The sequence below is a fragment of the Chrysemys picta genome, chromosome 1 (genome assembly GCF_011386835.1).
Source record: "Chrysemys picta bellii isolate R12L10 chromosome 1, ASM1138683v2, whole genome shotgun sequence".
Taxonomy (NCBI): domain Eukaryota; kingdom Metazoa; phylum Chordata; order Testudines; family Emydidae; genus Chrysemys; species Chrysemys picta.
Genome location: NC_088791.1, coordinates 113788669 through 113805942, shown reverse-complemented (window position 1 = coordinate 113805942; position 17274 = coordinate 113788669). Strand labels below are relative to the sequence as shown.

The 17274-nt window shown below is 41.4% G+C and overlaps 1 protein-coding gene across 2 annotated transcripts in view; it reads left to right on the top strand.

Moving 5' to 3' along the window:
* LOC101941450 (aldo-keto reductase family 1 member B1-like) overlaps positions 1 to 15908 on the top strand; it is a 26463-nt gene extending 10555 nt beyond the window's left edge. For both annotated transcript variants that reach the window (XM_065567073.1, XM_005288040.4), the window contains 8 exons: positions 5518 to 5634; positions 7237 to 7314; positions 8074 to 8196; positions 11753 to 11859; positions 12035 to 12116; positions 12544 to 12627; positions 13732 to 13814; positions 15303 to 15908. In XM_065567073.1, the coding sequence (XP_065423145.1) occupies positions 5518 to 5634; positions 7237 to 7314; positions 8074 to 8196; positions 11753 to 11859; positions 12035 to 12116; positions 12544 to 12627; positions 13732 to 13814; positions 15303 to 15345 (717 nt within the window). In that variant the 3' untranslated portion in view covers positions 15346 to 15908. The remainder of the gene's footprint in view (positions 1 to 5517; positions 5635 to 7236; positions 7315 to 8073; positions 8197 to 11752; positions 11860 to 12034; positions 12117 to 12543; positions 12628 to 13731; positions 13815 to 15302) is intronic.
* Positions 15909 to 17274: the final 1366 nt, after the last annotated feature.

Sequence of the window (17274 nt, the reverse complement as noted above, 5' to 3'; positions counted from 1 at the left end):
GATCTCCCACCTCTCAGGAGGGTGGGCTAACCTTTGAACTATGGGACTTTTTTGTGTGCACACAAGAATGACTCTGTAGCATGGTCATTAAGTTGCCCACTTGGGAGACCCAACGTCCAGTCGTTCTGCTCCAATTGCTTGTCCATTATTTGCACATAAATTGTAATATAAAGAGAGAAGTCCATGCCATGGCGAGGGTGGAAGTCCAATGTAAAACTAGAGAACTCAAGAACAAATGGTGGACTGAGAAAGCACAAGAAGTCCAACATCTCGCGGACATCCAGAATACATGTGGTTTCTTTAGTGCCACCAAGGCTGTTTATGGGCTAATTTGCCATGGTATGAATCCCCTTCGCTCTAAGGACGGAACCACACTTTTGATGGACAACGAAGCCATCCATTCTCACTGGAAAGAACATTTTGAAGATCTCCTTAACCGTAATTCTGTGGTTGCAGATGAAGTCCTTGAGCAAATCCCTCAACCCATTTAGGGATGAGCTCGGAGACCCTCCCAATTTGTATGAGGTACACAAGCAGGTGAAGAACAAGGCAGCAGGTCTAGATGGGATCCTCACTGAAATCTTTAAAGATGATGGACCAGAGCTAATTTGGCAGCTTTACCTGCTTATCCTTAAAATCTGGATAAAGGAGAAGATATCCAGTGAAATGAGGGATGCCCTGATTGCACTGCTCTACAGCCAAAATACTTCTGAAATAAATGTAGTCAAACTTTACTAATTCTGGGTCACTGAGAACAAAAATGATGTTTAAAATTGTTGATTGGCTCTAGTTTTCAAGATATGCTATTGGGTCAGTATATACGACCCTTGACTTGGGAATGGCGGAGGATAAGTGAGTTATAAAAGGAAGGGATCTCAATTTAAACCAGAAATGACTAAAATACATCTTTAACTGGATCTATGAATAAATCTATGACTGGGTTTGGACAGTACTTGCTTTTTAGGCAAAACAATGAATGATGCACTCTGAAGCTGGTATTGCGTCATACATGATATGGATTGCATCATGTTATTCCTAGAAGTCATGGATGATGCAATCATAACGAAGCTTACATCACTCTGCTGAACAAATTGCCCTATATCAGCTCTAGAAATCATACAGTGTCGTGCTCTCTTATTTGTCAGTGTTTGATTTTGCAAAGGGACACATTTCTGTTTAGCCAAAGTGAGCAGAGATGCCTCATACTTGTGTGAACAGTGCAGATAACTTCTGCTATGTTTGTGGTGAAGTGACTTTTGCATCACAAAAGCGCAGTATAACCACTATGGTTAAGAAAGCCTATCTTTATTTTGGCTGCAAAATTGGAGATCAGGACAAGAGGTGGGCCCCACACATATGCTGCAACACTTGTGCAACAAATCTTCGCCAGTGGTTGAACAGGAAAAGGAAATCTATGCCTCCTATTGGGAAAGGTGTGTCAAAGAAGAAAAAGTGGACTGTGCATTATCCAAACATTCCATCAGCTATACGCCCAGTACCCCACGGAGAAGGACTGCCGGTTCCTGATGCACCAGAATCATTCTCACTTGAGTCAGATGAGGAAGAGGATGAAACTTCTGGTCCTGAACCATCAATGTCACAGGACCCACATTTTCTCCCATCCTCCTCCTCTGAACCACACCTCATAACACAAGGTGAACTGAATGACCTTGTCAGGGATTTGGAACTACCCAAGAGGAAGGCAGATCTGTTGGGCTCCAGACTACAGCAGTGGAATCTCCTGGCAGGTGATGTGAGGGTTTCCATGTTCTGTGACCGTCAAAAGGATCTTATCCCATTCTTCTTCATGGAAGGTGATCTTGTAGCCTGCAACAACATCGATGGTGTGATGGCAGCCCTCAACATCATTCACGATCCAGATGAGTGGAGACTGTTCATTGTTTCATCGAAGACGAGTCTTAAAGCTGCAGACTGGATACACAAAGTACTGCTGTTTTCTCTGCGAATGGGATAGTCATGCAAGAGATTCCCACTACATCAAGAAAGATTGGCCACTCCGACAGTCATTGGAGCCTGGGAGGAAAAGTTTTCAGCATCCACCACTTGTTGAATCACAGAAGACTTTGTTACCGCCCTTACACATCAAGCTGGGTCTGATGAAGAACTTTGTCAAGGCCATTGACAAAACACAAGCAGCTTTCAAGTACCTCCGTGGAAAATTTCCAAGGTTAAGTGAAGCTAAGATAAAGGAAGGTGTCTTTGTTGGTCCTCAGATTCGTGAACTTCTTCGAGATGATGCATTTGACCATGCACTGCGTGGCAAGGAAAAGACGGCATGGAAAGCCTTCCAGTTAGTGGCAATAAATTTTCTCGGAAACAAGGCAGACAACTACAGGTTGTTGGTGGAAAACCTCCTCAAGGCATCCAAAAGCCTTGGTTGCAACATGTCATTAAAGATACATTTTTTTTTGCACTCTCATCTAGATTTTTTTCCACCGAACTGCAGAGCAGTGAGCGATGAGCACGGCAAGCGATTTCACCAGGACATTGCAACAATGGAGAAACGCTATCAGGGCAAATGGAGCCCATCAATGCTTGCAGACTATTGCTGGACAGTGACAAGAGATGCTCCATTTAATGAATACAAGAGACAAGCCAAGAAGCGCCGAGTAGACACTGAATAGGACTAAACTATGTACATAATAGTTTTTTGCCTTTTGTTTCATAATACATTTTATTTATATAACCCTTCTGCTGATTTTTAAAGTGTTACATAAACAGAACAAGTGAAATATTATCATGTAAAGCAACCATAAACACATGAAAAGACCTAGGTTTACAATTTATGATTAAAACTCTACTATCTACACAATATACATAGACCTAAAAGGTAAAAACTTAAATATCTTAGAAACAGTAGCCAATCAGTTGTTTTAATTGTCATATTTGAATTCAGCACACCAAAATACATAATAAATAGCACATTTTATCTCTGAAGCAGACGACTTCTCAAATTTTAGACCAGTGTTGTCACTCTCTTCAAGAAAGGGGATAAAGTGGTTTGTGGATATTATCGTGGTATCTCCCTCCTAGCCATTGCAGGAAAAGTTCTGGTGCAGGTCCTTGCAACCCGCCTTCTGCCCCTGCAAGAAGAAATTTTACCGGAGTCACCGAGTGGTTTCTGACACGTCATGGAACTGTGGATATGATCTTCACAGCACGGCAGCTGCAAGAAAAGTGTTGGGAGCAAAACCCACCACTGTACATGGCTTTTATTGATCTAACTAAAGCCTTTGATTCAGTGAATTGCTGTGCCCTCTGGACTGTACTTTCTAAGATTGGATGTCCTGATAAATACATCAATGTCCTAAAATTGCTTCATGATAACATGAAAGTGACTGTTCTGAGCAGCATTGGCTCCCAGAGTGAACCTTTCAGAGTACAAACAGGAGTCGAACTGGGCTGTATCATCACTCCAACCATGTTTGCAGTTTTTATTGCCATAATTCTTTACCTAATTGCTGGGAAGTTTACAGCTTGCATTGAAATCATTTACAGAATGGATGGAAAGCTGTTTGGTATGCTGATGACAATGCAATCTTTGCCCACTCTGAGAAAGATCTTCAAACTATCTTGAATGTGTCTGCCAGTGCTTAAGCATGTCTTGGCTTCACTCTTAATATCAAGAAGACTAAAGTGCTCTATCAGCCCTCTCCAAATGTGGTATTACATGCCCCGTCTGTCAGAATCAATGGAGTGGTACTGGAGAATGTCCATCATTTCCTCTACCTTGGAAATCATCTTTCATCAAAAGCAGATATTGATGCAGAAATTCACCTGAACTGTGCCAGTGCAGCTTTTTCTCATTTATGGCACAGGGTTTTTGAAGATCATGATATTCGAACAGACACCAAGCTTCTTGTCTATCAAGCCATTATTCTCCCAACACTGTTGTATGGGTCTGAAACTTGGACAACCTATAGACACCACTTGAAAGTCCTTGAGAGGCACCATCAACGCCACCTTCGTAAGATTCTGAAGATGAAATGGGAAGACATGCGCACCAATATTAGTGTGCTGGAAGAGGCAAAGACTACGAGTATCGAGGCAATGATCATCCATCAGCAATTCCGCTGGACTGGTCACGTTGTCCAGGTGCCAGACTCCCAAAACAGGTCCTATTCTCTCAGCTGAAAGAAGGGCACCGTAACGTGGGTGGACAACGGAAGCATTATAAGGACTTGCTGAAGGACAATCTAAAAAAGTGTAATATTGACATTGACACTTGGGAGACACTTGTCCAGGGTCGCTTAATATGGAGTGAAGCCCTACGTGACGGTCGCCTGCATTTTGAACTTGCTCGCCGACAAGCTGAAGAGGACAAGAGGTGCAGGAGGAAGGAGAGACTGGTTTCCAGTCATGGTCCACAGCCTCCTGCTGAGCCTGAAAACATCTACCCTCATTGTAATAGAACTTGTGGTTCAAGGATTGGTCTTATTAGCCACCTGAGGACCCGTAACTCCCATGGAAGATGATCATACTCGGTAACGAGTGATCGCCCATCATTTATCTGGAGTGGAATAGCTTCCTTAGGGATTGCAGATCCACACCAGAATATCCCAAAGCTTGGTGGTTAGAGCACTCTCCTGAAAGGTAAGACCTCTCTTCAAATCCTTTCTTCCCCTCTGCCTGAAGGGAGAATTGAACCTGGGTCCTCCACGTCCCAGGTGAGTGCCCCTGATGAGATTTAGAATTATACCTGATCTGGTAGTGGGCCTTGGAAGATGCCTTCCGGATTGGGCCCAGCATGTGACTTAGGCAGACAAATTGCTATCTTCCCCTGGCTTGTGCATTGCTCTGGGACTTAGGCATCCAGATGCAGGGGGTGGGGGGCAGCAGTGAGCATGCCCAGAGGCAGAAACTTAGACACTTTGGGAACTTTTACCCTGAAAATGTAGGTGCCAATTGAGTTTAGGTGCCTGCTGGGTTTGGCAGGAGTTTCCTGGTTACCAATGGAGCCTAAAGCTGTGACTAAGGTGCCTAAGTACTTTTGTGAACCCAGGCCCATGTGACAATTCAAAAACATGGGGGCCCAAATAAATTTTTTGCACTGTATGTGTTTGAAACTATTCTTTATCTAGGCTCTTAAATAGGGGATCAAATCAGAAGGAACCAAACTCATGCAGGAGGTTTTTCCCCATCTTCCTGCTTCAGGACACAGATGGCTGGAAAGCTTCATTACCTTGTAGCACTTAGTTTTCTCTTTCCCAATACTGTGTCTTGCAATAAGTGACTTTTTGTTGGTGCCTTAACTGGTGGAATTTTTTTACCATCTTAATCTGTCAGAACCCAATTTTGTCAGGTAAATGCTACTGAAAATACTAGCATCAAGAAACTTTCCCTCTGTCTCTGCTCACAGATTGAGCCTGTAAATGGGGGTAATAGTATTCCCACACCTGCTTCTTGTAGGTGTGATATGACTTTCTCCTGTTTGGGAGAGCTTTGTAAGAGCGTTTGCTTGTGAGATCACTGCTTTGTTTGGTTTTTCTTTTGTAGCTGTGGTCCACATTCCATGAGAAATCTCTGGTGAAGGGAGCATGCCAGAAAACCCTTGATGCATTGAAACTGAATTACCTGGATCTGTATCTCATTCACTGGCCTTTGGGATTTAAGGTACTGTAGTGTTTAATACTTTTTGTTTTTTCCTGACAGATTCTGGAGAAGCACTGTCCTCCTGGTAAGCTATCCTGTTACAGCCCCAACCCTCTTACCTTCCAGGAGGATACCTCCGGGGTATCTCAGCATCACTCTTTTTGTGCTGCTTATTCAGCTTTACTGTATGGGTGTGTGAACAAGCTTTCATCCGTGAAGCTGAGCATGCTGCTTCTACCATGTTCCCTGCCCCTGTTGATCCAAGGAGAGAGGAATCTCGGATCAAATCCAGGTCTCCCACTTGACAGCGCAGTTTATACCTTTAACCATTTGATTACCAATTCCTTCTGTACTGGTTTGTCTTTCTCTTTATGGGAAGTCTGTTTTTCTTTGTTGCTAGTAGCACTCTTAGGCCTTGTCTGCACTACCGGGGTAAGTCGACCTAAGTTACGCTACTCCAGGTACATGAATAACGTAGCTGGAGTCAACGTAACTTAGGTTGACTTACTGCGGTGTCTACACCGCGTCTCCCATCAACTTACCTTACTCCTCTTGTTCCGGTGGAGAGAGCTCTTTACTAGACCCACTAAATCGAACCCTGCTGCGCTGATCTACTGGTATTGTAGACATGGCCTTACTTAAGCAGCAGGCAATAAAATAAGCTCTTAATTTCTCTTTTCTCTGACACCCACCCCCTGCCCTTGGAATCCCCAAGCACAGTACAAACTTGTAGTTACCATCTGTCATAAGAGCCTTGTTATTCTGTAATCCTTGGCGTTCAGAAGTGGCAACTTTAATTGTAAAGCCCATATGCAGATTAAAGATATGGTTGAAGCTGGTGATGTCTCACTTTGACTCTCTTGTCTTGGCTCTTCTTTTCTGTTAGAGCCTGATTAAAATACCTTCTCCTTGGTATTCTGTGCAACTCCCAAATGCACTCTCCAGTATCTTTTAATTGTTTTTTAGGATGGACAAAGCAGATGAAATGAGGCTGTGCTGGTATCACAGTTCTGTAGGCAGGCTGTAAAGGAGTCTAGACAAGGGAGCTTTTCGTAGTAGCAAGAACATAGACAGTAATTTATGCACATAGTCCGTTCCATTGTCTTTCTCGCATTCCCTGCAATCTACACATAGTCTCCCACTGAAGGCCTGCAACAGCACACCATCACTCATGCAACAGATGTAATCAAATATAAATCTGGATTAATAAAGGAATGTCCCATTATGTACATAATGTATAGATTGCATGTACATAATGGGACAACTTGTAAAAACTGTGTGCTTTGCTACACCCATTGGGAATAGATCTATAACCCCGTTGTACTTGTACTATGGTGGGTCACTGTTCTATTTTGCTGGATCTATCACTGACCTGCAGACCAGCCACAGAATTAACCATATTTATTGGGGTGGATTCTCCGGCTGGAATGATGAATGTGTAGCATGAGGAAGGGAGACCTTGCCAGATTGAACAACTTAGAGGAATAGTAACTCCTATTTTCTTTTGCCCTAAGAGTTTGAGCTACTATACAGAATGAGAGTTCAGTTTGACTTCCCAAGAATTCTAGTCTTTCAGCAGAAAATTCAACAGAACATTTCAGACTTTCTGTCTTGCATTGACAGGCTGGAGAGCAGCTGTTTCCTGCAGATGAGAAAGGCATGGTCTTGCCCAGTGACACAAATATTCTGGACACTTGGGAGGTGAGTCTTATTGCAGTGTGAGATTCATTTTGGCTCGGATTTAGATTATCTTTTTATATTTGATTTCTCTGCAAAGAATTTATAATTCATTCAAAATTATTTGTAAATACCTTCATTCTTGGTTTGCTCATCACTTAGAATTCTACGTAAATATTCCAAAATTTGCACTGTATATTTATGTAAGTCAGATGATACTTTTGTTCCCTGACTGGCTGCCTTGGGTAACTTAGCCCACAGGAAATGAGAATGTAAATTTTCAGTTGATTCAGCTTCAAACTTTGAAAAGCTTCTTTGCTAGAATACTAACAAACATACACTGTGTCAGGACATAGTCAAAGTAAATTCGCTGAAGTCTTAACATTTTGTTGAAAATCCTCAGCTCTGCTTATTACTTGCAGAAGTAAAAGTAGAATTGTAGGTTTATATACTACCCACAATCTTGAGGATAGTCCATTATTGTGCCAGTGTTGGGTTATTTGACATAGGTCTCTTCTAACTCACTCATATGATTAATAAAGATGCATAAAAACCTCTCTCAGCCAGAAAAGAAATCTCAGAGAAGCACTGTTCTCTCTGCATCCCTTTTCCCTAGTGGACCCTTGTCCCTGGTGGACTCCAGAACATATGTGATGAGTCCAACTAAGTGTCCCATCACTGGTTATCATCAAAGAAATATACCACATTGGCAGCAAGAATGCCTTTTTTAGGCCCTACCTTGTGTATCTGGTTACATAGACTCAGATTCTCTTGTCCCCTTAGGCTATGGAAGAGCTGGTGGATGCAGGTCTAGTGAAAGCCATTGGAATCTCCAACTTTAACCATGAACAGATTGAAAGAATCTTGAACAAGCCTGGGTTAAAATACAGGCCTGCCAACAACCAGGTAAGCTGCTTAAAGGCAACAGCTCAGTGTCTCCGGGATCATGAGGATCTAATCATGTCAGTTCTTTTACAGTGGGGAGGTAGGGAGTGGGCAAATAGAGTAGGCATAGAATGCATTTTCAGTCCTTCTAGAATTCTGAAGGGGCGCTTGAGGGAGTGAATGTTAATAAATACGTAGCTCTTACAGTGATTTCCTGATGAAAAGCACTAAATGCTTTGCGACAGAGGTAAGTATAATTATCTTCATTTTACAGTGGGGAAATTGAGGCACATAGTGGGGAAGTGTGCCTAGTTCATGTTAATGTAGTCCTGCTTGAAATGGGACTACCTCAATGCGAACTAGGTACCTTTTTTAGTTCTCACCACCAGGGTCTGACCAGGGCAGTTATAGCGCAGCACGTTAGCATGCTGTACAATTTACACCCCCTGTAGTCAGCACTGCTGCCATGTAGACAACCCCTAAGAAAGCTAAGAGCACCATCCTGCAAGGGGCTGAGTGAGAACCTTCCATTCTCATTGACTTCAGAGGATGCTGCCAGGCTTAAGCCATACGTGAGAGAATACAAGTGTTTAACAGAAACATCTTGCCTATACTTCAGCTACTAGCTACAGTGGGGGTCGGCAACCTTTGGCACGCGGCTTGCTAGGGTAAGCATCCTGGCGGGCCGGGCTGGTTTGTTTACCTGCCGCGTCCACAGGTTCGGCCGATCGTGGCTCCCACTGGCTGTGATTTGCTGCTCCGGGCCAATGGGGATGGCGGGAAGCAGCGGCCAGCACATCCCTCAGCCCGCGCCGCTTCCCGCTGCCCCCATTGGCCCAGAGCAGCAAATCACGGCCAGTGGGAGCCGCGATCGGCCGAACCTGCAGACGCGGTAGGTAAACAAACTGGCCCGGCCCACCAGGGTTCTTACCCTGGCGAGCCACGTGCCAAAGGTTTCCAACCCCTGAGCTACAGTATAATGCGGAGGGGTGTTAAGTAATGGCTGTGGTAGGAAAAATAACTGAATTGCTTGACTGGTCTGTTTTTAAAATCTCAAATACAAAATAAGGAGATTGTGGTTATTACCTTTCTCTGGTACCGTGGTATAAATGATCCAAGTTCAATAATGGTTCTCTTATCAAAGGAACAAAAGGGAGGGTTACTTTAATGCCTAAGTGAAAATGGAGAATAAAATCTGAGCCTCATTCTTGTATTTTGTTAGTAATAGTAATTATAATATTTCAAAATCAATATATGCCTCCTTCCTATGGATGTTGAAAGTATATCTCACCATTCAGTTAAATTAATTTTCTTTCAAACAAAGATAGTAGTGGGTTGGCTGGTCAAATAATGACTTTTTTTAGTTCAAGTTTTTCATTGTAAAAGCAACTTTGTTATTTAGCATTTTTTTTGTTTTTTTGTAAAAGTTGGAAATCAAGGAATTGGCATCCTGTGGTCTGCTCGTAAATTAGAGCTCCTGTCCAGCTAACCGAGCAAAGACTAATATTTTTAGCATATTTCTAGTTCAATACAAAATATTTTAGAATAGCTCTTTTGGGGGGGGGGGGCAGGGGATGTTAAATTGGAATTTGTATAACCTAGAACTTAGAGTGGTAGGGAGGGGGAAGGCCAAAGGAATACTGTATTTAACTGAAAGGACGATAGTGTGGATTCATTTATTGCTTAGACCACCACATGTCAGAGGGGGAAAAAGCTCCATTTCAAATGCTGCCCCTCTTTATATATTCATTTGATTAAGAAGTACAGCAATTGGGTGTTGATACTCCTTGGCCTACATAACTTGCTCCAGAAGATGTTACTTTACAAGACAAACTGGAAACCTGTTTAACACAAGCTAGAAATAATTCTGATGGGTGTCTATTCCCAAGAATACATGTGTAGTGCATGCATAGCCCAATGATCCATAAAATCTAGAGGATGAAATTCCCACTCAGTTATTTGCAGATATTTTCAAACATTCTTCTGTAAACACACATGAACCATTCTATCTGCAATTCATTTTGGAAAAAATCCTAATTTTAATCTTTGATGGAAGGTCTTTTCCTTTAACCCAAATACTCGCTCATATGTTTTATACAGGGGTTAGCAATTGTTTAAAGTAGTTTCTTTTTATTCTATTAGGCCAGGGGTTCCCAAACTTGGTTCACGGCTTGTTCAGGGTAAGCCCGGGCAGGCCGCGAGACCCTGTTTACCTGAGCGTCTGCAGGTACAGCCGCTCGCAGCTCCGAGTGGCTGCGGTTCCAGCCAATGGAAAGGGGCACTTTGGTTATAGACTGTACGAGTAGCTGAATTTCTGCGTGCTGAGGAAACAAAATAGCCGTGCAATATCTATCCAGCTGAACCCAGCCGTAAGCTGCGCGGTGACTAATATTCCAAACTATTTTAGGAGTTTTGGGAAACGGCCACATGATCATCTCCTAACAGCAATGCAGCTAGAACCATAAATAAAACTGCAGGCTGCAACCCATCCCGTGCAGTGCTGTGTCTTGGTCCGCCTTCCAGCAGCATGAGATTTCAAGGCCTTCATTCTGAAAGCAACAATCCAGATGGTTTGAATGACAGACAGGATAGGCTCAATTAAACAAGGTTAGGCTCCCCAATATGTAGGTAGCCTGAAAATCCCTTCAATTATCCAAAGCCTCAATTGTCCAAACTGAGCCAGTGCCCCATGACTTTGTGATAATCCTGGTTGTATTGTGGGTTGTACTGCAGTAGCTTACCAGAATGTGGGCCCAGCATTAAGGGTTCTGTAGTCTTTTCTCCGCTCTGCCTGGTGTGCAGATGATCCCATTAAAACTAATGGTAGGCACACACATGTATTGTCTGGAAAAGAAATTCCATAACAAACAATTTAAAATTTTGTTCAGTAAAATTTTGTTCAGTAGTTACATTTTGGTTGAATAGGGCCACTTTCAACAAGAGCACTTGTGTACAGGAGTAACCAGTATTGAAACTTCCCTATAAATTAATTGATTGACATGTACCTTACCCTTTAACATCAAAACAATTTTACTTTATTCTAAAGTAATGGTCTGGAACACTGCAGTTCATAGTATTGATGCTACAGTAGTTTCCAAAATATTTGTATCTTTAATTAGGGAAGCTAAACAAGAAAACTTTAAATTGGAAGAAATAGCCCTACTCATTTGAATTTCATTTCAACTAGATTACTCTGATTTTATGCTATACTTTTGGATATGACCTTTATTGTCCTACTTCAGTTGTATAATTCTGAGGCTGACTATTTTGTAAATCTTTGGAGAACAAAGTTGATAATTAAAACATAAGTGAGGTATGCTCCCCCTCTCCCCATCCCCTCCCCTGCCTTGCAATATCCTGTAATAACTGAAACCCAACAGATAAAACACGAAACCAAGAAAATTTCATAAAATACCAAACAACTACAAGTTGCGTAACATACACAGGGTGTATAACTAGTCACAACTTTCCAACCTACTAAAGATATTTCCTGTAAGTGGAATAGGAAATGATCCCTGGAACACAGCAGCATTAGTGCAGTCTGCCTCTGAGTAAATTTATGTCCTTGTGCTCGCAGATTGAGTGCCACCCATACCTTACCCAGGAAAAGTTGATTAAGTATTGCCAATCCAAAGGAATCTCTGTCACAGCATACAGTCCCCTCGGATCTCCTGACAGGCCATGGTAAGAATGCTTTTCAGCCTAATTTGCCTGATGATGACAATGTGAATGTTGAACTTGAAACTCTGAGGCAAGTTGAACAAGTAAGGCAATTGTAATGGGTACATGTTTCTGTTAGTATGTAGAGTCATCTTATGAAAACTTGCCACCACTTACTTTCCATCTCTTGCTTTTACAGGGCTAAACCAGAGGACCCTTCCCTCATGGATGACCCCAAGATTAAGGAGATTGCAGCCAAGCACAACAAAACCCCAGCTCAGGTATCTGTGCCCAGCAAAGTGAGGTCGCTGCATGATACCTGCTGCTTTCTTTGTAATGTATCCTCTTGTTTCAGCATTCTAATCTTGTGTAGACTCTGCATCCTTTGCAATCTGATTCCATTTTTAAAATCTCATTGTAAGGGTAAGGAATTAATGATCACCAGGTATTTGGATTACAGAGGAAAGGGAAACATCCAGCTTTCACCTGGCCACCACTGTTCAACTCATTGCAGTTCAATAAGTGTCAGCTTGGTCTTAAGTACTGCAGTGATGAAAAGAGGAGCATTAGAAATAGTGGTTCTGATGAATTGCATCTTAGTGTGTCTTGAATCTTAGCTCTAATAGTACTGTTTGTTTAGAACAGGAGGTTTTGGTCTCTTACTGGTGATGAATGACTTGCAAGGAACACTGCTGTTCTATTATGTAGGTTCTGATCCGGTTTCATATCCAGAGAAATGTGATTGTGATTCCCAAGTCTGTTACACAACATCGTATTGAAGAAAACTTTAAGGTAAGATTGCAAATAACATTCAGGTTGGCTTTGAAGTATAGTAACTAGATGGAGTCCAACTTCTTATGTGGAAGGTAGCCATACTTTCTCACTCTTCCCAGGTTACCCTGAAAAGGAGGTGGAAGGTTCTTTAGTACCTTTATATACAGTATAATGAAGGTTAAACTAACACTCAGGATTAAGGGCAAAAGTGAGCAGAACTGGTTTAAAAATAAATGCACAAAGTGACTGTTCAGGGTTCTAGTTAGTGTTTCCTTTTTCTTGTGTGCTGAACAACCAGCAAGTAAAGCTTGCCTAATACCTGAGTGGAGTCAAGTATACTCAGAGTTTTTGTGGCACAAAGCAGTGTCAAGAAAATAGCTTTCCTCTGCTCAGATCCAGTCTCTGATATCATATATCTCTCTCACTCACACACACACACACACACACACCCTCCCTCCCTCCCTCCCTACAATTTGTCATATAATTGTTCTTAATTCAGTGGTACTTTACTGAATTACCAGTGAATTAAAAACACTTTTTGATTATTTGCTAAATTAAACAAGTTCTGAGAACCCACACATTGGATTAACTAGAACTAGGGTGACCAGATGTCCTGGTTTTATAGGGACAGTCCTGATTTTTGGGTCTTTTTTTTTTTTTTTTTTTTTAAATATATAAGCTCCTATTACCCCCCACCCTCTGTCACGATTTTTCACACTTGCCATCTGGTTACCCTAACTGGACCACTGAATTTTTCAAGCATTGTATTCTTAACAGGCCAGTAAAATGTATTACCCATACTCCGAGGCGTTAGCTGTCAATGAATATGAACAAAAGAGCAGGATGAATGTGTAGCTAATTATTATAACAGTTCACAAAAGCTTTCAGTATAGCTGACGTGTCTATCACTTCAGTTTACACCTTTCTCTACCAATAGACTGCAGCGGTCCAAAGGGAAATACTTTAGTTGTACAAAGCAATCATTGCTTTTAACCAGCACCAGTTTGTTTCAGGTCAAGTTGGGAGTGTTTATGAAGCTTTTCTTTCAGTCTTGTGAATCAGTGATCGCGCAAGTCTTGACTACACTGTTTGAAAAGCTAACTAAAAGTTTTCTCTTGTCAGGTGTTTGACTTTGAATTGACTAAAGAGGAGATGGAAACCATCCTCACCTTTAATAGGAACTGGAGAGCCTGTGCATTCACCATGTAGGTGACAATGTTTGAAAACACTGAGTGCAAGTATTCTATGCAGATTGCTTAAAAAAATATCCAGGAATTGTGTGTGTGTGTGATTGATTTAAAAAAAAAAAAAAAAAAAAAACTCTGCAAACTGAAATTTGCCTAAGATCTGTCTGACAAACAGGTCTGTCCAAAAATCTTTTTTTTTTTTTTTTCTTCCCAGGAAGGTTTTAACATCTTCACAGTGATAAACATGTGGCCTTGTTTTTAATACCTACATTTGATTTAAATTCAGTTATTTATCAAGAAATAAGACCCTAAACACAGGAGTTCTTAGTATCTAGTTCTAAAGCTAGCTCTGACATGGGACTGTATCTGTGATATTGATTGAGCCTTTTAACTATCTGCCTCTTGCTTTGTCAGTAGAATGGAGATACCTACCTCTCTGGAGTTTAGCATGCTAAATACTTAATTCCAATGGAGAATTAAGGAATTAAATTGCCTGTGGAAGCCCTAAAACTTGAGATGCATTGATCAGCTTCTGTGCTGTCAGTTGAGTTTTCAGTCCACATTATAAAATGAAATAATTGATTTTTAATACCTGCCGAGATGAAACCAGTAACTAGTGTTCTTCCATCCAAATAGATCTGCATTCCTACTTAGCTGTGCATGAACATGTCCCTGCTCATCATGATGATTCACAATTATCCCTTTGTTCCCTTTTGCTTAATGGATGAGAGGAAATCAGGCAGTCATGATTATCTGTTGCTGGGGTGTAGTGGGGGATTTTGTTTAGTTGGTTTGTTTCTTTTCAACTAAGTGTGTGTTGTTGTTGTCAATGATGTAACTAAGCTTAAATTTTCAAAACTGAGTGAAAGTTTTTTGGGGTCTTTTGGGTTTTTTGTAAATAGAATTCTAACACAATAACAAATTTAGCAAGCAATCTTGCATTTGTCTGTATGAAATTAAAGAGACTGCAATATAGAGAAATTAACACAATATTAGGAGTTAAATTCCCAAATCCTGAGCCTGGCTGTCCAGCTTATTTGTCACATACAATTCACTTGATCTCTCTGCCAGACTTTTCTCCCCCCCCCCCCCCCCCCACCATCTTTAAAATATGGACATTGAGTGTTGAAGTTTGAAGTGTTTAGTATGAAGTATTAATACTTCTATACAGATCATAGCACCTTGCAATATCAAGCTCAGACATCAAAACTGATTGTTCAAAAATCTAAAAACTTGTCATTTGAATGACACAGCACAAATGTAAACACTTAATCTAAAAAGCATTCAGATCTCCCTGCCTGTGACTTCTCAATGCCTAAATGCAAAGGGGTTGGGGAAGTTTGTGTATAAACTGGATATGTTTGAGGCTGGTAGGAACTTAATGCCTGTGCGGACTGCTTGTGCACCATTCAGACCCTTCTTGTCGGTCCAAAAAAAGGCACCAATGCCAACATTAGTAGTTAATTCCGATTTCAGAATAACCTTTCTTCTGTTTCTTTTCCTCAGGTGCACAAATCACAAGGACTATCCTTTCAAAGCTGAGTATTAAAGCTGGTGGTGTCTTGCCATGCTTCCTGACCCCTGGCAGTGGTTCACTTCTGCTGTTACCTCTGACTTGTTCATTTGTCCCAATAGCTGTCTTTCACACTGCAGCTATCCTTCTGTAGCCAAAATAGAAGTACAGTGTATGTGCTCAAAGGAAATTTTATAAGGAGTCTGAAGAACAAAACACTGAATATAATTTTGACCTCCTTGTTACGTGGGAGTGTTTTTTGCCAAGATGTCTGGCTGAGATTGGCTCAAGCTGAACAGAAAATACAGTAGTTCAAATTCTCTGTTCACACTGTTTCACAACAGGTTGTAATGTGATTGAGATTAGTCTCTGCTCCCAGCTGGAAGGGTTAGACTGCTGTCATTTGGAAGAGGCAATTCTGAAGCCTTGTCTGTTAAATTCCTGTTTTTTTGAAACACTCCTTTACCTTTCACTCCAGGTTGAAGTGCCAGTTGACTTCTGAGTATGGACATTTGCTACCTGTGCAGCTCTCCCAAACAATGGAGCTTTTTTGGCAATATAAATCTGTTCTTCGCTTGTAATAAAACGTTGTCTAGTTATTACGTGTAATGAGATTATTTCAGCATTGCCGTGACAGTAGTTCTGCAGCTGCCCCTTTGTGGGCAGCTGTCTCCAGCCCTCAAACAAGACTAGAAAATCATTCTTAGTGTCTAATCACAGAAAGCTCACTTCACTTTCATACTGACTTCTTATGCAGAACCTGCTATCCTGGTTATCCTGCAGCTTTTGTGGTACTGATGCAAAAACACATGAGTACTGTGCATTAGGATGGCCAGTACAAAGGTTACACCAAAGACTTACTGAGCTACAAAAAGCAGTCTTCAGCCTTTCTTAAATAACCAGACTAAAACACCTACATATGGTGTGCAAAAACACCTACATTAAGAATCAGCAAATCAGATAAATTGCAATAACCATAAAGCCACCACTTCAATTATATGCATTTTCCTATACTTTGAAATTCAGCAGCTGCATTTATACTTCAGGCCACATTTTAGGATCCTCACAACTAAGGTATTTCTAGCACACATTAGTGATGACTGAAGGGGCTAGTGCCAGTACAGAGCTTAATATGTGGCATAATTACAGCACTTGCCACTGGGGCTAGTCAAAAATGGTCTGGCAAATTATTTTTGACAGAAAATTGGGTTTCTAGAAGAGAAGAATAGCCATAGTGGGTCAGACCAATGGTCCATCTAGCCCAGTATCCTGTCTTCTAACAGTGGCCGCTGCTGGATGCTTCAGAGGGAATGAACAGAACAGGGCAATTTCAAGTGATCCATCCCCTATTGTCCAGACCAGCTTCTGGCAGTCAGAGGCTTAAGGACACCCAGAGCATGGGGTTGCATCCCTCACCATTTTGGCTAAGAGCTGTTGATGAACCTACCCTCCATGAACTTACCTAATTTTTTTTCTTTTGAACCCAGTTATACTTATGGACTTCACAATTTCCCTACGCTGATAGTACTTCTTCACACAGTTCATTCTTTTGTTTCTTTTTAAACCAGCTGCCTATTAGTTTCATCGGGTGACCCTTGGTTTTTGTGTTATGTGAAGGGATAAATAACTTTCCACACACCATTCATGATTTTATAGACCTCTGTCATCTCTCTCCTTAGTCGTCTCTTTTCTAAGTTGAACAGTCCCAGTCTTCTTAATCTCTCCTCATACGGAATCTGTTCCATACCCCTAATAGTTTTTATTGCCCTTCTCTGTATCTTTTCCAATAAATCTTATCTATCCCTTTCCTAATAATTCCTTACCTGTTAGCCTGTTTTTACTGCCACTGCACATTGAGCAGATATTTTCAGACAACCATCCACGATGACTCCAAAATCTGTCTTGAGTAGCAACAGCTAATTTAAATGCCATTTTGTATGTATAGTTTTCAATGTGCATTTATTT